Below are 18,751 nucleotides of genomic sequence, written 5' to 3' on the forward strand. Positions count from 1 at the left end.
TCACACGGCTTCTCCTCTCTGTGTGACTGTGCCTCTCCTCTTCTCTCTTCTAAGTACCCTTGCCAGTGGGTTTAGCGTCCACCCAGGTCACCCAGGATGATCCCATCTCGAGATCCCTAAGTGAAACCCACAGTGGGAGGGTCTGCAGGGGGTCCACAGTGGGCGGGGAGTATGAGCCCCGCATGGGGTAGCCTGCAGCGCCTACCAGATGAGCTGCAGGGAAAAGTCAGCCCCGGGGCGGGTGGGCAGCTTGCCCTGTTTCAAGAGAAACTAAGCCTCACCGTTTTTATGTCAAATCTCCCACATTATACCTTCAAACTCTGTGAAGCCTAAACTAAGACGTTCACTGAGATACTCCCTTGGGGGAAATGCGAGGAGGGCTGCGAAAGCCGTAAGGAGGTGTTCGTGGTGGACGTGCTGATCAAGTCCCACGGCGCCTGGCCGGTATCCCCAGCCGGGGGCCACGAGGGTCTGGCCTTCGCGGTCTCTCAAAGTTCTTGGTTTTCCTAACTGCTCCTGCTGGCTGGACCAGGGCTTTGGTGCCTGTAACCACCTGCTACATCCTACACCTCCTTCTCCACTCCAGGTGAGTGGAGCCCTCTCCTTCCACGTTCCCTCCACTCTCGCTGTGGCATCTCAGTCACCCCAGGGCCACGAGCTTGTTCTCAGCGCTGGTTCTGTCCCAGTACGTTACTGACCGAGATTCGACTTCTTTCTGCTTTGACTTCCCCTGCTGGCCCCCATTTCCCTCTCCTCTGCCACCCTCCTGAAGCGAGTCTTCTTTTCCCATGACACCTGTCACGTTCTATCATTAATGACATGTTATGGTCTGCCCTCCCCAGCAGGGTCACTCCATACTGTTGTGCGGGTTGTGCACTGCACAGCTGTACCTGGAGGCCTTTCTGTCCCTCTAATATACGTTAAACTCCCTGGAGCATTTGGAGGGCATTTGGGAGAACCACAAGTCTACCACATCAAAGTGCAACTTTAAACCCGTGTAACTTTAATTTTCACAACTGAAAACCCAGCTATCCATCTGCAAATAGCCCTTTCCTCCAAGAACTGCCTCCACAGAGATCCTGCCTTATTAGCAGACGTGGCATTTGCAGAGAGCTTTTCATTTCTGAAACACTCTGCTAACAGTAATTAATTAATCCTCCTCATGAAGCTGAAAGGTAGGTAAATACCAGGCTCTCGCTTGGAAGGACAGCGGACCACGTGGCGAATCTCGCCAGGCAGGGTCAGAGAACTGCCCCAGCGCCCCCCCCGCCCCCGCTGTCCCTGCCTGAGCTTGGCCCCCTGTCCCCCTGTAGCATTCGTCTCTCTGGTTGCCCCGTCAGTGGGCTGCTCACGACCACGTTGAACTCCAGCTTGGTGACGGGCCCTCGGGCAGCACCTCATCCTTGCGGTAGACAAGGCCGTCTCTGGGGCGAAGCTGCACCTGCTGGCCTCTTGGACTCCTGCAAGGAGAATCCGCGACCGAGAGCCCATGTCCTCTGGTCCCTCTCCTCTCCGGCTTCATTGCCTACACTGCCCGCATCTCTCTACTCCAGCCCCCTGGCCCGCTCCCCAAGTGCACCAGCACGTCCCAGGGGCTCAGCACTGGCTGCTCTCTCTGCGTGGAACGCCCCCCCCCCCCGCCGGGCTCTCCCACCACCTGCTACATCCTACACCTCGTGGTCATCTCCCAGGGCAACTTACACCAGGCATCCTATTTAAAAGTGCAATTCCAAACCACCCTTACTTACTCTCTTTTCCCACCACAACAACTAACACCTCCTAATATATTATATCACTTATTTACACATTATTGTCTGTCCCCTGACCCCCACCCAGTCAGGGCCACCACATACTGTTGTGTAGGTTGTGCACTGCACAACAGTACCTGGTAGCCTTTCTGTCCCTTCAGTGTATCCTAAGTTCCCTGAGGCATGGATTTTTTTTCTTTTCTAGTTCGTGAATGTACTCTGCTGTGTTAAAACAGGGTGTGGCACATGACAGGTCCTCAGTTCATGCTTGTAAATGAACGTGTGGCCACCCATGCGGGGAAGGAGGGCCGGGAAGTGGGATGGGCTGGAGGGGGAGGCCGAGCTGTGAAGGGACAGACTGAGCTGACCCACAGGGCCTCTGGAGCCAGGACGGCCCCGTAGAGGTGTCGGACATTGGGCCCAATCCGTGTGCCCGTATCCCTGGTGTCCATCAGTCCTTAGCCACGGGCTGCCCCGGGAAGGGCGAGACCTCGGCAGGCGGGTCTGCAGCCCAGGAGACCCCGGGGCTTCCAGAGGTGAAGCCCTTGGATCCGCCGTCCGCAGGCGCCATCAGAACCGGGTGTGGCCACCTCCCTGGAGGAGGCCTGGCTCCGGCCCCCCCACCTGGGGGAATGGGGCGGGGGGTCCCGGCACCCATGCCCTTCCCCACGGGCATGCACCGCCCCGCAGGGCCGAGCCCGCCCTCTCGCGGATCCGGGAGGACCGGCGGCGCATCGTCCTGCCGGCCATTGACAACATCAAGTACGACACGTTTGAGGTGCAGCAGTACGCCAGCGCGGCCCACGGCTACAACTGGGGGCTCTGGTGCATGTACATCATTCCGCCCCAGGACTGGCTGGACCGCGGCGACGAGGCAGCGCCCATTAGGTGAGCCGAGCCCGGGGCCCCGGGGCAGGGCCTGCCCTGGGAGGAGCCGGGACAGCGTGAGGGGGCGTGGGGCGGGGCTGCCGCAGGGGGCTGGGGGGCTGGAGGGACGGGGCGTGCTCCTCTGCAGAAAGCCGGGGCCTGGCGCCACGTGGGGAAGTAAGTGTGGTGGGATGCAGCGTCTGCCCAGATGTGCAGAGGGACAGGGTGATGTGATGGGGAAACTTGGGAGCGGCTCCAGTTTGTGACCTGAGAGATGACGAGGTCGGGCGGGGGCGGGGGAGAGGGCGGGAGAGGGAGGGAGGCAGACAGACAGACAGACAGAGCTAACATCCAAAGAGAAAGAGCCAGTAAAAGAGACTGAGAAAAGGAACACAGACATGGAGAGAGCAGAACAGGGGACACACCAAGGAGAGCGAGAGGGAACAAGAAAGAGAGATGAACAGAGGAAGACAGAGTCAGGGTAGGCGGCAGGGAGACCAAGAGACAAAACTGGGAGGGTGTCATGAGCAGAGATGGAGAGAGGGAGGGAAAGGAGACAGAGACCCAGACGGAACGAGGGAGAGACAGACAGAGGCAGAGACAGCACCACAAGAGTCAAATACACGAGCCGGGGAGCAGAGCAGAGACCTGGAGACCACAGATGCTGTGTGTGCTACAGAGACCCCAGGCGTTTCAGCAGACCCCAGAGATTGGCCTGCAAAGCGTTTATTTTATTTTGAATCGGTTCCCAAACATGAAAACGGAGAGATTTTCACATGTTAAAAATACACAACCCAGGGACTTCCCTTGTGGCGTAGTGGTTAAGACTCCACGCTCCCAATGCAGGGGGCCCAAGTTCAATCCCTGGTCAGGGAACTAGATCCCACATGCATGCTGCAACTAAGAGATTGCATGCCACAACTAAGGAGCCCGCCTGCTGCAACTAAGACCCGGCACAGCCAAATAAATAAATAAATAAAATATTAAAAAATAATACACAACCCAGGGCTTCCCTGGTGGCACAGTGGTTGGGAATCCACCTGCCAGTGGGTTCGAGCCCTGGTCCGGGAAGATCCCACATGCTGCAGAGCAACGAAGCCCATGTGCCACAACTACTGAGCCTGCGCTCTAGAGCCCGTGAGCCACAGCTACTGAAGCCCGCGTGCCACAACTACTGAAGCCCGTACGCCTAGAGCCTGTGCTCTGCAACAAGAGAAGCCACCGCAATGAGAAGCCCTCACACTGCAACGAAGAGTAGCCCCCGCTCACTGCAACTAGAGAAGAAAGCCCGTGTGCAGCAATGAAGACCCAATGCAGCCAAAAATAAATAAATAAATAAAAGAAATTTTTAAAAAACCCCACAACCCAGCATCTTTATAAAAATGGGAAGGTGCACATTCTCACAAGGCAGCAGTCCCTGGGGCTGAGAAGCAGTCCCCTGTCTAAACAGGGCGATGGTCTCCAGTTCCCGAAATCCCCACCACTCCCCATTGTCTCCCTGACGCTCTGCCTTCCTACCTGCACTGTCATTTCTTGCACCTGGCTTGCTTTGTTTGTTTCCATCACCGACTGAGCTTCTGTAGTTTGCAGCCTTTCCTTCCACTTCCCTAGTCTGCTGAGCCCTTGGGAAATCTATGTTTCAAAATCTAGTGGGGCTACCACTTTCTCCTGGGGGCCCAGCAGGATGGAGGTATTTTTTTTCCCAGAGTGAATGTGCATCTGCAGGATCTGCTGACCCCTTGGAGCCTTGGCCAGGTCTCCCCCTGTAGAGGTTTGGATTTTAGGGCCTCGGGCTGGGACCCCTCCTGCCTCATCTGTACAAACTGATGTGTCCCTGCTGAAACAAGCCACTCTGCCCGCAAGCGACCAAGACCATCCCTCATTGCGCCTTTGAAAGCTCTCTCCTCCCCTAGGAGTGTCTTACGGGGGCTTCCGGGCACCTACGCTCCATTAGCAAAGAGCCGTCCAGCGAGAAATTAAGTCTCAAGCAGCCTGGATGCCCCGAGCTGCAGGAAGGCTGCTCTGGCCAGACTGTGTGTTGTCCCAAACTTCGCTCCTTATTGGCATCCCCTGGAGAGCACTGGAAAACCCTGATGCCCAAAACCCAAATAAAAAATGGGCGAAGGCCTTGCACAGACACTGCGCACAAGAAGGTAGACAAAATGCTAGCACACTCACAGAAAAACGCCCACCGCGGAGTCACACAGTGTCCCAGTGAGGCGCCCTGCACGCCTGCTGGAATGGACAGACACACCAGTGGCAGCGGGGGCTGGTGACACGGAGTCGCTGGAACTCTCAGCGCGGCCGGTGGGAGAAGGCATCGGCAAGACCACTTCGTAAAACTGGCGTTTCTCATAGAGGTAAAAACACTTCCTGTATGACCAGCCGCTCTGCCCCAGGTATTTTCCCAAAAGAAATGAAAACACACGTCTACAAAAGACAGACACGAATGTTTGTGGTGGCAGCTTTATTCACAATAGTCCCGAATTGGACCCAAGTGTCCACCAATAGGCGAGTAGATAAACGAAGCATAACCTATCTATGTAACGGGAGACTTCTCAGAGCTAAAAGGGAATAAACGGTTATGCCCATAACAGTGCGGGTGAAACTCAAAATGGCGAAACAGAGGCAAAAGAGCCAGATACAAAGGAGCACGTAGTGTGTGACCTGATGCCCAGAGAAGCCCAGAGAACGCAGTCCCCTGGTGGAGGGCCGGGGAGCTGGGATGGGCGCGTTCTCCGTCTGGACTGCGACGGAGTTACCCGGCGTTCCCTCCGTCAGACCACTTGGACCACACGCTTTCAAGGGCTGTGTCCTGTTGCGTATAAATTTACCTTTGCTGAGTTGATTTTTAAAATGAATTTCAAAACACACAAAAAAGTAATAATTCCAATGCCCAAGCTGCTTACCATGCCAGTTAAATTAGCAGCTCTGAGCCGGGACCAGGAGGGTTCCAGCCACAGAGAAGGGCGCCAGCTAATGTGAGCTGAAGCGGCTCTGGGGAGGAACCAGCAGGAAAGCCAGACAGCTTCACGACACTGCGGACAGGTGTCCCTCCACCTCAGTCAGTCCCCGGAACAGAGGTGGCAATGGCTGAACTTGGGCCGCAAACCCCTGCCCCCATCTTTCCTGGAAGCAGACGGGAGAAGGGGTCCGCCAATGACCCGCTGACCTTCACAGAGGGGAAGGTCTGGGGACTCTCCGTCCCACAGGGAGTATGTGCAAGGAGAGAGGCGGTCTCCCTAAAAGATGTTGGGGTGTTTATAAGAAGGCTGAGATGGAAGGCTGGGTGCAGCAGACAGCCGTGTCCACGTTCTGACCCCCAGAGCCCATGAATGCCACCTCATTGGGGAAAGGATCTTTGCAGATGTAATTAGGATCTTGTGATGGGGAGATTACCTTGGATCACCTGGCTGGGCCCTGAATGCCGCCATGAGTGTCCTTAGGAGAGACACACACGGAAGAGGAAAGGCCACGCCACTCTGGAGGCAGAGACGGGAGGGATGCAGCCACAAGCCAAGGGACACCCGGGGCCACCAGGAGCTGGAAGAGGCAGGAAGGACCCTCCCCTGGAGCCTCCAGAGAGAGCGCGGCCCTGTCCGACACACCTTGACCTCAGACTTCTGGCCTCAAGAGCTGTGAGAGGACAGACATCTCTTGTCTGAAGTCCCAGTTTATGGTACTTCTTTTCGCAGCCACGGGAAATGAACACGCTGGGTAACCAAAAATGGCCAATGTCCAGAACAGGCCCTCTGCAGAGCCCTGCTCCAAGATTGGAGGGTCCTAAGCCTTGCTGGGCATCTGCCAGGAGGGTGTCCCCGTGGGGATGGAGCAGACACACAGCCGTGCTGAGATGAGACCACGGTGGCAGTTTGGGGCCGATGCTGCGTGTGACAATCACAAACATTCCGCGGCTCCACGCGGAGCCACCATCACAGCCGGTTCCCGAACTGCATCCTCAACGCGCATGAGTGCAGCCCGCGGGGAAGCAGAGTCCTGACAAGGGCCTCTCAAGGCTGCCTGCGGGGCTGATGGCCAGCTGGCCCGTGTGATGGCTTTAACCACGCCCAGCCAAGGCTCCCTGGAAATCAGGTGTGGTGTGTCCCTCGGGGAAGAGAGGAAGCCGACCGGCGCCTCCCCAGACCCCGCCTGGCCCTCGGCAGCCTCCATGCCGGGACTCACTGCCCTGCCTGTGATGCTTCAGGACGGCCCCCCAGACCCCCGGCCCCTCTTCTTGGGGAGAGAAGAAGTCACTCTGAATCTCCCATCTCACTGTGCACGGCACCCAGGGAGCCAAGAGTGGGGTAACCGCGTCCTTCAAGTTCTAGAAAGGGCCGCCTCTGAGTTACAGCGTGTTGCCTTGATTGTACCATGTATGTTTTGAAATTGGAACCAATGTTTCCACTTAAGAGATTTCACATGAAATTGATATCTACTCTCTGAAAAGTAGAAGATTCTGGAAACCCAGGCCCCCATTCCTACCTGGTGACGGTGCACTGGAGCCGAGTTGCTAGTGACCCCCGGAGGGGCAGCGCCGCAGTCCCCACTGCTCCCAGCAGCCTGCTTCACATGGCCCTCGGGCTGGAGGGTCCGGAGTAACAGGACCCCAGGGGCAGCCTCAAGGCCCTCTGCGTCCAAGGTTGTTATCCAGCGGACGGCCCTCCTCGCCCCCTTCTCACAGCCCCCCCGCCACAGCAGAGCCCTCGGGAGAAGCCCTGGCGCCCCAGTGCCTGCAGAAAAGGCTCCTGGCCACCCTCTGATGGAGCCCCTCACCCTGCACATCCCGAGACCCTGACCCCAGGCTGGGAAGCTGCATCCCCGGGGACAGCGCGGGCCTGGAAGGGTCTCTCCTGAAAACCGCTCTGGGATTTCTCGTTTCCCTCGGACCTGGGCGCGGAGCCGCTGCCCTTCTCCTGAAGGACGCAGCTCGCACACCCGCCCTGGAGCCCGGGTGGGAAATTAGCCCGGGAGAGGCTGGCGTGTAAAGATTCCCTTTAGGAAGTTTCCCTACCATTCATTATCCTTGAAGCTCAAGGAAGAAAAAAGAGTGAAAAGAAGGCTTGGATTGCTGGAGGGAAATATCTCAGTCTTGACAGAAGGAGAAAGACGGCTTCCCCCGCGCGTGGAAAGGGGAGGGAGGGGCCCGCGGGCCCGGTGTGGGCCCAGGGGTCCTGCATGCTGGGGGCGGCTGGCCGCACGCGTGAACCGTGTCATTGAAATGGAGCTATTTTCCGGGTCTGAAGGAGGTCAAAATGGGACCCGTGACCAGTGGCGTGTTTGTCCCCGTCTCCGCGTGGCTCCGAGCTGCTAGCGGGGCGCGGGTGCGGAGCATCTTGGCTGTGTCGTATGGACCCCCGCCTCGGGGAGGGCCGTGCAGCCCCTTGGCGCACGCGGCTCGCATCTTCCAGGGGCCGTGGAGCTCGTGCGAGGGTTTGCACCCCGTCCCCCGGAAGGGAGTCCAGATCTGGGCCAGTGTGTCTGGTGGACGCGGAGGGACCGTGGGTGTAAGCCGGCTACCAGTGGGGCCAGAGGAGCCCGGAGGAAAGGGGGATGCTCTGGGGGTGGCAGAGGGGCCCCCCCAGCACCCAGTCCCCCCCACCAAGCAGGGGAGCATGGCACGCGGCCCCAAGTAACACACGCACACTCACACACACATGCACAAGGTCACACACAGATGCACACACGTGCATAGAGGTGCACACACAGATACAAATGCAAGCACACAGACACATGTACACACTCACACACCCACAGCCACACATAGACCCGCCCACCCAGACACACACGCGCGCAAGACCGCACATAGACCCGCGTGCACACACGCTCACACGTAATTGCTTCTCTGGTCACGGTGGTAGGATAGTGACATTTTCCTTGCTGACTTGTCACCCTCTCCTGAGGGTCACTTCCCGTGGTGCTGGGGGGTCTTGGTGAGCACCTCGCCTGCTGGGTAAGTAACAGTCCATCAAAGGGAGGGCTCGAAAGTCATTCGACCGTCTACACTGATGGACTCTAAGTTGATTTCCCTTTGGCCACTATAACTCACGCTGCAGTGCACAGCTTTGTGCGAATAGCTTTTGGATTAGTCTCCTGGGATAAATGCCAGCTGTGGAATCAGGGGATAAAATAATAACAGCAAACGGTTCCCAGGCTCCAGACACTCCTCTATGCGGTTTTCGTCTGCACAGCAGCCTGTGGAGGAGGCACCGGCCTGCCTCTCATGTTACGGGCAGGGAAGCTGAGCACAGAGCAGCTGAGTGACTTGCCCGAGGTCACACAGCCGGTGCGCGCTGAGCCGGGTCACCATTGCATCACTGCACAGGTATTGTTGGCTCCCTATTCATAGCTCTGGACTTTTCCAAGGCAGTTGAGCCAACCCACACCAGTTCCTCCACAAACTCGCCACCAGTGCGTGTGGCCCCTGCACCCGGTTCGGCAGCGAGTCTGCAAGATTCTACACACGCCTTCCCTGTGCCTGTGCTGATTGCCTGGCCACGCCCTGCCTGCGAGCACGTGTTCTTCCTCAAGACGCCAAGAGCAGATGACTCTCTAGTCCCTTGTCACTCTCCTGAAGGCTGAAGGACCCATTTGTGATCTTAATTTTATCCGCTCCCATTTATACAGAACTCCAGAATTCCATGGACTCGAGGATGTGTATTGTCTATGTGTGGGTGTCTGGGTGTGTCTCTGTGTGTGCATGTGTTGTATGTGTATCTGTGTGTGTGTTCACTGCAGGTGTGGGCCTGTGTTTATGTGTGCGGGGGGTGCACATGTGTGTTTCTCTGGGTGTTATGTGTGTATATATATATGTGTGTCTGCATGTACCTGTGTGCATTTGGGTGTGTACGTGTAGGTCTGTGTGTATGTGTATCTATCTGTGGTCACGTTTGTGGGACCATGTACGTGTATTACATGTGCCTGTATATCTGTACATCTGTTTGTTGGGTGTGTGTCTGGCCTTGTAGGGGGTGTGTTGCGTGTGTGTCTACATGTGTCCGTGTGTGCCTGTATGTCTGTTGCATGTGTGTATTTGTGCATGCATGCGTGTGTGTTGTGTGTATCCATGCATCTGTGTGTATCCGCATGTCTGTTGCCTTTACAAGGCAGGAGCCCAGGTGAGGACCCTTTGCAGAGATGCTGCTTGCTATATCCCGGCATGCTGCACTTCAGCCCCGATAGAAGGATGCCCCCAGGACGACAAGTCTACCCCTGCCTGGCCGAACCTGAGAACCCCTCGGCCCTGGCTGTTTTCTGTAAACACAGCAAGAATTTCTCATGCAAATCAATTCAGTGCCAGCTGATTCTGCTTCCATCACCTTCTGAGTTTAAGTTTACTTTGGAACTCTGAGCAGTAAAAAAAAAATTATTACTAGCTACAACAGACTTGGCAGGGATTTGGTATTAAATTCACCAGAGATCACCTGAGAGTTTTGTGTCGTTAAGAAAATGAGAGAAATGTCTGTCTTCGTTGGCGAACTATAACTTAACCGGTCAAACGCTCGCTATTACACATCACAGATGACATTAAAATTTCGTTGCTGTTAGATTTTGTGACTCAAATGTCATGACTGGACAAATTGGATCTTTTTACAAATAAAAGGATAATCGCCTTTTAATGCCTCTGTTATTCTTGGACAACTCATGGGCATTTGCTTCTGAGGTCCTAGTCACATTTAAAAGAAATGCTTCTTTTAAATTGTGATTGAGAACAATTTATCATGGCGTTTTCATGAGTGACTTCATACCTGTGGGAGCAGCGGGAGGGCACAGCGGGGGGAACGGAGGAGGAAACAGCCTTAGCCTTCAGCCTTGCCAGGACCACAGGGGCCTTCGGGGACAATGGGGAGCCTTTTTGTTTTGTTTTTTTTTAATTTATTTGTTTTATTTATTTATTTTTGGCTGCATTGGATCTTCTTTGCGGTGCGCGGGCTTCTCACTGCGGTGGCTTCTCTTATTGCAGAGCACAGGCTGTAGGCACGCGGACTTCAGTAGTTGTGGCTTGTGGGCTCTAGAGCGCGGGCTCGGTAGTTGTGGCGCACGGGCTTAGTTGCTCCGCGGCATGTGGGATCTTCCCGGAGCAGGGATCGAACCCTTGTCCCCTGCATTGGCAGGCGGATTCTTAACCACTGCGCCACCAGGGAAGCCCCAGTGGGGAGCCTTTACTAGTCCTCTCGGAGCTCGGAAGAAACTAAGCCCTCAGCCTACAAGGGAGGTGTCTTTGTTTTGAGGGAAACACGTCCTTCAAAAGCTTGGAAGGTCCTGCTTTCTTACAAAACAGAGACTGTGCCTACTTCTTGCTAGAAAGATATTTTTCCGTTCTCTTTCCTTTCTCTTTTTTATCCCCTCCAACTAATAGGCACTCAGTATATCCTGCATTCATGATGTGAATGTATCATGAATGAATGAATGAGTCAGCAAATGTGCAGTTCTGTTCACAGTGACACCGTCCACTTGTCTCTGCCACTCTGTCTCACCATGTCCTGCGTTGATCACCGCTGCTCCATGAGACCAGTGGAGGTCTCAACACCGATAGATTGTTAATGCATTTTAGAAAAAACTATAACCAGCACATTGACACATGACTTTACAGATACAATTGCTTGGGACAAGGCAAGATTTACTGACATTTTAAAAATATGTAGCTGTAAATAGAATTATTACAGGAATAATAGTACAGTTGGCAGTCTTTTGCAGACAGCTGCACAGGTTGTGTACTGTACAACTTCAAGGTGTGTCATTCAGAGAGAGTCTGATATTGAGGAGGTTCCGTAGAGTTGAGCAGTGCACAGCCTGTGCAACTGTCCATTACAGCCCTGACTACTGATACACAGATAAAATAACGAAGGAGGTAGGCAAGTGACTGATGGTCAGGGCAACTAAACAACTCATTGGGTAAACAGATTTTTAAAAATTTACACTAAGTTGCCTGAATTGAATACTGGTTTTTGTCATCTCTGAGGGATGCCAAGACAAGTCCTAGGCAGCCCTGCCTGTGTCCCAAGCCCTGGGCACAGTGACCAAGCGGAGGCGAGGAGCGCAGGGATGAGGTGTGAGGACTTGGAGAGAGGATGGTGAGCCCACCCAGGCTGTGGGGGTCCAGGGCCACACACCAGAAACCAGCTCACGCACTGTCTGCTTCCCTCCAGAACCCCGGCCATGATCGGCTGCTCCTTCGTGGTGGACCGGGAGTACTTCGGGGACATCGGCCTGCTGGACCCGGGCATGGAGGTGTATGGTGGGGAGAACATCGAGCTGGGCATGAGGGTAAGTGTCACTGCCTGGCCACCGAGGCCTCTTGAGGGGACCGTCTGCCGAGCAGACCTGTTGGCCTGGCTGGTCCGTGAGCTGCGTGTTACCAGTAAGGGGGACATAAGGCCCCAAAGCTTAGGTCAATGTAAGAAACCTCGATGGCAACGGGACTGGGAAACATTATGAATATGGTAACAAGAGATTGTGTTTTGGATGTGACTTTATTTCTCAAGCCACACGTTCTGTTGCATTACACTAAAGTGGGGGCTGATGGGGGTGGGTTGGAAATTGTAAAAGCTGGTCCTCGGCTTGGGGAGTTTGCGCGATGGCAATGAGGAGACCCACCCTGTTTTGTGGGCTTGTCTTGGTGGATGTGTGTAAAGCAGGGTGCAGATGGGGTTGTGAGCATCCGAATTCCCCACGGCTGCTCCTGGGGGGTGGGCAGCTTGTAGAGGAGGCTCCAGAGAGGATGTTTTCTTCTAGGAATTTTATGATTCCAGGTCTTATGCTCAAAGCTTTAGTCCATTTTGAGTTAATTTTTCTGTATGGTGTAAGATAGTGGTCCAGTTTTACTCTTTAGCATGGAGCTGTCTGGTTTTCCCAGCACCATTTATTGAGGAGACTATCTTTTCCTCATTGTATATTCTTGGCTCCTTTGTTGTAAATTAATTGACAATGTGTGCATGGGTTTATTTCTGGGTTCTGTATTCTGTTCCACTGATCTATGGAATGTTTTTATGCCAATGCCATATGTTTTGATTCTTGTAGCTTTGCAATGTAGTTTGAAATCAGGGAGTGTGTTGCCTCCAGCTTTGTTCTTCTTTCTCAAGATTGCTCTGGGGTCTTTGTGGTTCCATACAAATTATAGGATTGGTTGTTCTATTTCTGAGGAAAAATGTCATTGGCATTTTGATAGGGATGTACTCAATCTGTAGATTGCTTTGGGTAGTACGGTCATTTTAACAACATTTTTCCAATCCATGAGCGTGGATACTTTTCCATTTATTTGTGTCTTCTTCAACTTCTTTCATCAATGTCTTGTAGTTTTCAGTGTGCAGGCCTTTCACCTCCTTGGTTCAGTGTATTCTTAGGATAAAATCAGGTTGGGTTCGGAGTCCAGTCAAAGGCTAGTATTCTGGGCTCTGTTCACGGCTCAGCGGAACGGTCACAGCATGATTAACGTGACGGGACACAGCCCATCTGGAGAGGGATGGGCAGGGCTTTCAAGGACTGTGGACCTGGGGTGCCAAAGGATCCTGCTTCCAGGAGAGTTCAGGTTTGAGCCCTCAGCACCAGGTCGTGGGTTACGACCAGATCACCAGGTCACCAGGTCACCAATTCCTTGCCCTTCACGCGCAAACGCTCCTTCTGAGGTGCGGTGACCCCGCTCCACACAGAATGCTCAGAGGCCCAGGATGGGAAAGCAGCTTAGCCATTGGTACCAGGAGCCGGAACGCAGACCCACACTAGCTCAAGCCTCACTAACCAGCTGGTTAGCTGTCTCTGCCCAGTGGCGACACCAGAGCCCGCAAATCAAAGAGTTTTTGACACTGGATCTGTTAGCCTTGACAGAGTGCCGTCACCCGGGAGGCCTAAAGCCACGGCCCCCTCCTCTTACTGCACTGAGGCTGGAGTCTGAAGTCTCCGGGGCTGCGCCCCCTGGGGGCTCCCAGGGAGGGTCCTTCCTGCCTCTCCCAGCTCCCGGTATTTGCTGTCAAGCCTGGTGCTCGTAGATGCGACGCTCCAGTCACAGGGCCGTCTTCTCCCTGTGTCTTTACGTCCCCTCCCTCTGTGTGCTCCCCGTTAGGAGGACACCGGTCACGCTGGATTAGGGCCCACCTGAGTGACCTTGTTTCAACCTGATTACCCCTTTATTTATTTATTTTTTAAAGAAACACTGTTTTAAGTTTTCTCTCTCTTTTTTCTAGACCTATTTTTTAAAATAAATTTATTTATTTATTTATTTATTTATTTATATTTTGGCTGCACTGGGTCTTCATTGCTGTGCACGGACTTTCTCTAGTTGCGGTGAGCGGGGGCTACTCTTCGTTGTGGTGTGCAGGCTTCTCATTGCGGTGGCTTCTCTTTGTTGCGGAGCACGGGCTCTAGGTGCGCGGGCTTCAGTAGTTGTGGCTCACGGGCTCTAGGCGCGCGGGCTTCAGTAGTTGTGGCGCACGGGCTTAGTCGCTCTGCGGCATGTGGGATCTTCCCGGACCAGGGATCGAACCCGTGTCCCCTGCATTGGCAGGCGGATTTTTAACCACTGCGCCACCAGGGAAGCCCCTGATTATTCTTAATTATCAGCATTGCCAGTACCAAGAGCGTCCCATCCAGGGGCAGAGTATCTTAGGCAGCTGTTGGTGCCCCAGTTGGTGATGCCCTCCCTCCAGGGGAAGCTGACTGAGCTTGGTCATGGGTCCAAACTGTGAAGCAGGGCAGCTCCAACGGCCTGGAAATGACGGGTGGCCCACGGGGCTCTGGCTGTGTGGGAGCGAGGCTGCCAGCAGCTGGGAAGCCAGAGCCGGAGGTCAGGGATGTGAACCCCACGTTGTCACCTCTGACCTCACTCTCGTGCCCTCCTGCCCCTCTTCAGAGAGGCCAAGACTCAGGGTTTGGGGATGGCCAGTGAACTGACCAAGTCCTGCAGCAGCAGATGGGCCATGAGCTGCCCACCCACCAGCAACCAAGCCTGAGGTTCAGAGCTGTTTCTGGATTTAAAACAAGAGGAAGCCAGCGTGTGCAGTGACTCCCCAATCTTTAGGACATTCTATGGGACACGAATCACAATTAGCCGTGGTGCTGAGTCCTGATGATACCGACCGGGGTTCTTGACCTTCCCCAGTCAATAGAAATCGGCCTGAGGCCAGACAAGAAATTCAGGCAAGGCTTTACTGGGGCCCCTGCTGCAGCAGGCGGGAGAGAGGACAAACAACAGCTTCCCTTGCTTGCCCGCTCCCTGAGCGGGTGCGAGCTGGTTCCTTATATGGGGTGAGGGTAGGGGTGTGTCCAGGGGTCGGGCTGGAGGCATGGCTCAGGTGCTCTGCCCGCCCCTATGGTGGTGTTGAGTGCAGGGGGCATGCGCAGTGCCCTGCGTTGGCTCCTGACACCCTGTTTTTGCTCCTGGCTCTTCAGAAGTGACAGTTGAGGGTTTTTTTGGTCTTTTTGTATCTTTTGTCCAGAATTTGCCCCAGCTGCACATGCGTGCATTTATTTTTAGTCCCTTATAGTTTCTTTGTATTTATTGCTGGAGGAGACGTGTGTCCAGGTGCAAGCACTGCAGCAAAGGGGCCCAGGTTCCAGGTCCCAGCCTGTCTCACTGAGGCCCCAGGATGCGGTGACAGCCGCTCTACCACTCAGAGCGCTGAGCAGAGCAGGAGGGGCCGGGAGACCCACCAGGAGGGTGAGGCAGGTCTCTGGGCCTGGTTCTCAGACTCCAGCTGCACCAGAATCCCTTAGAGTCTCCTTAAAATAGATCACTGGGCCCCAACCCAGAGATGTGGATTCAGTACGGTGGGGTGGAGCCCAGGAATCTTTATTTTTAAATTTATTTATTTATTTATTTTTGGCTGCGTTGGGTGTTTGTTGCTGCACGTGGGCTTTCTCTAGTTGCAGCGAGCGAAGGCCCCTCTTCGTTGCGGTGCACGGGCCTCTCATTGCGGTGGCTTCTCTTGTTGCGGAGCACGGGCTCTAGGCGCGCGGGCTTCAGTAGTTGTGGCTCGCGGGCTCTAGAGCGCAGGCTCAGTAGTTGTGGCACACGGCCTTAGTTACTCCGCGGCATGTGGGATCTTCCCGGGCCAGGGCTCGAACCCGTGTCCCCTGCATTGGCAGGTGGGTTCTTAACCACTGCGCCACCAGGGAAGCCCAGCCAGGAATCTTAATTTCCAACAAATTCCCAAGGGCCACTGACTCTGCTGGTCCAGGGAACCCACTTTGAGAACCAGCCTCCGCCCGGCCGCCACTCTGAGGACCATAGGCCAGCCAGGCTTGCTCTGCACCGGGCCTGGAGCATTACTGAGCGCTCTGTAAATGCCCACGGATGCAGGGGGAGGGGCCAGGGGCCAAGCCTCGGGGTCTCCTGTGGCCGAGCTCTGCTGATGTGGGGCTGAACTCTGATTGGTTCGGGGTCCTTGGGATTTTGTGGGTTTTTTCTGGGGTTTCATTTAGGTTTTTGTTTGTCTGTAGGGACTTAGGTCACAGAAAAGATTATTTAAGGCTAGTTTTTAAAAATTTATAGACAGTTTATTGAAGTTACACCTTTCCAAACCTGTTCGCTTTAAGCTTTTAAGTTAAACCTAGAGATCATATTATTGTGGTTATAAATAAAATAAGAACACTCACCTTCCCCTTTTCTTTGATTAATGCTTGAGTAACTCAGACTGAACAGATTAAATGCTATTAAACAACGATCAGTTCCATTTCTGCCTTTAGTTAATTAAATTTCCTTGAACTTTTAAGATGACACTTATAAATGTGGCATATTTCCTTTCCTCTTTAAGCACCTTGAATGCCTGATATCATTGCAGAAATTCCCCTAAGCGCTTAAAAAACTCTAGTGTGTCTAGTATATTAAACTTATACCAAATCTCAACTTCTCTGAAGCATTTCGGTATTGTTTGCAAATGTTTTAAATTCTCTGACAAGGTCCAATTTTAAATCACAAATTTAGAATCAGTCCTCAGTTATACATGTTAAAATGGAATCAGAGGATTAGCCCGGCAGTCTTCAGTATGCTGACTTTTCTCAACTGTTTTCGTCATTAAAGACAAATCCTTTCCAGTGATTCCTGAACCTGGCAGAAAGTGCCAGTTCTCCGTGTTTGACTGATTCCTCCACCTCTACACTGGATTCTCACCCTTCCCAGTGTTAGAGGATGTCAGCTCGGGAACCACAGTCGGAGTCCCAAGGAAGCTGCAGAGGCCCTGGGGGCTGGGGGAGCCTGGCCGCTGTCCCCGACCCCCGGCCTGGGTGTGGGTAGCAGGGGGCTCAGTGGACATGCGCCTGGGCGGAGGGACCGCCCTGGGGAGGATGAACCACCACTGGAGACGCAAGGCACCCACACGGGGAGGGGCAGGGGAGAAGCACCCCGACAGACCTCTTGCTCCCTGTCTCCTTCCAAACCAGACCCAGCTGGGAGCCTGAGGGCTGGAAGGGACCTGCCTGGAAGGGCGACCGGGCCTGCTGGCTTGCCAACCCAGCCAGGTGGGACCGGACAGAGGTTGGGGGCCATGAGGGCGGGAGGAGGAATTTGAGGGCGGGGACCCCCAGGGGCTTGCAGTGGCTCAGGTCGGGGGCAGCGCAGGGTCAGGCAGAAGCCAGCATGGGGGAACCGACAAGGGAGGGAGAAACAGCGGGTGTGGTCGAGGTGAGAAGATGCCAGGTGTCGGGGAGCCGGAGGAGGGCGACAGCCACATGCCGCACGCCGGGGGGAGAGAGAAATGAGGCTGGACGCCACCGCCGGAATCCAGGAAGCAGGCTGTGTACGGCGTAAGGTTAGGGTTGGGGTCCATCTGAGACCCCGATCTGTCCGAAAGAGAACTTGGTATGGGGGGTGGGGGAGGCACTGCCCTGGGTGTCACCACGTAGGCGCCTGGGAGAGGGAAATGGAGAGACTGGCCAGTCTTCATCCCTGGTGGCACCTGGGTGGGAATATCCTCCTGGAGAATTTTGCAGCATGGGGGACAGCCGAGGCCGCGTGGGGGTCACGGGGTGCTGACTGGCGCAGCGGGAGGGCAGAGCTGGGGAAAGCCCCCGGTCCCAGCTGGTGAGGCAGGGAGGGGTCCAGGTGTGGAAGTTCCCTCGCGCCCAGCTGTAGCTGGGAGCCCTGAGCTCTGTGCACACATGGTGACTGCGGGTTTGGCCATTAGACCGCGAGGAAGGGCCAGGGTGATACTCACCTGGGTGAGTTCTAGCCGGTGGTCACAGTGACAAGGGATTGGGAGGCCAGGCGTTATGTTAGCAGGGAGACAGAAACCCTCCGAGGTGTTGAAGAAGGGGCGTCCAGCAAAAGGAGGCCCGGCAGCAGGCTCCGTCTGGTCCTGGTGCTTTGACCACAGGTGGGTCCCCAACGCCCCGGGCCTGGGTCTCCACTTTGTAAAGGGGGCTCTGGGCTCTGAGCTGGGCAGGGTCCCCCTAGCTGTCGGGGAGGGGTCTGGGGTTGGCGTTGCCTGTGGGACATCAGGGGCCGTTTGCTGACCGGGGTGATGCAGGTGTAGGTGTAGATATGGATTAGGTGTGGAAATGGGTATGGATGTAGCTACAGAGGTGTAGATATAGATATTGCTGTAGATCTGGATGTAGATATGGATAGACAGGCATGTGGAATCCATACAGATGGCAGAGATAGACATGCATATACAGAATCACACATACTTATGTACATTAAGTGTACAGATGGGCGTATATATGTATATATATTTTTAAACTTTCATTTTTTTCAGTTATAGATATATATACATTCTTTTTTCTATTCTTTTCCATTATGGTTTATCCCAGGATACTGAATATAGTTCCCTGTGCTATACAGTAGGACATGTTGTTTATCCATTCTATAATAGTTTACATCTAGTAAACCCAAACTCCCACTCCATCCCTCCTCCACCCCTTTCCCCCTTGGCAACCACAAGTCCATTCTCTTTCATAGATAGGTTCATTTGTGTCATGTTTTAGACTCCGCATGTAATTGATATCGTATGGTATTTGTCTTTGTCTGACTTACTTCACTTAGTATGATAATCTCTAGTTGCATCCATGTTGCTGCAAATGGCATTATTTCATTCTTTTTTATGGCTGAGTAGTATTCCATTGTATATATGTACCACATCTCCTTTATCCATTCATCTGTCGATGGACATTTAGGTTGTTTCCATGTCTTGGCTCTTGTGAATAGT

General features: G+C 54.2%; 1 protein-coding gene across 1 annotated transcript in view; it reads left to right on the forward strand.

The window, feature by feature from the left end:
- GALNT9 (polypeptide N-acetylgalactosaminyltransferase 9) overlaps positions 1 to 18,751 on the forward strand; it is a 94,490-nt gene that overhangs the window by 46,552 nt on the left and 29,187 nt on the right. The window contains exons 5-6 of the mRNA XM_036823794.1: positions 2,439 to 2,636; positions 11,762 to 11,879. Of these exons, the coding sequence (XP_036679689.1) occupies positions 2,439 to 2,636; positions 11,762 to 11,879 (316 nt within the window). The remainder of the gene's footprint in view (positions 1 to 2,438; positions 2,637 to 11,761; positions 11,880 to 18,751) is intronic.

This window comes from Balaenoptera musculus, chromosome 14 (assembly GCF_009873245.2).
Source record: "Balaenoptera musculus isolate JJ_BM4_2016_0621 chromosome 14, mBalMus1.pri.v3, whole genome shotgun sequence".
Classification (NCBI taxonomy): Eukaryota; Metazoa; Chordata; class Mammalia; order Artiodactyla; family Balaenopteridae; genus Balaenoptera; species Balaenoptera musculus.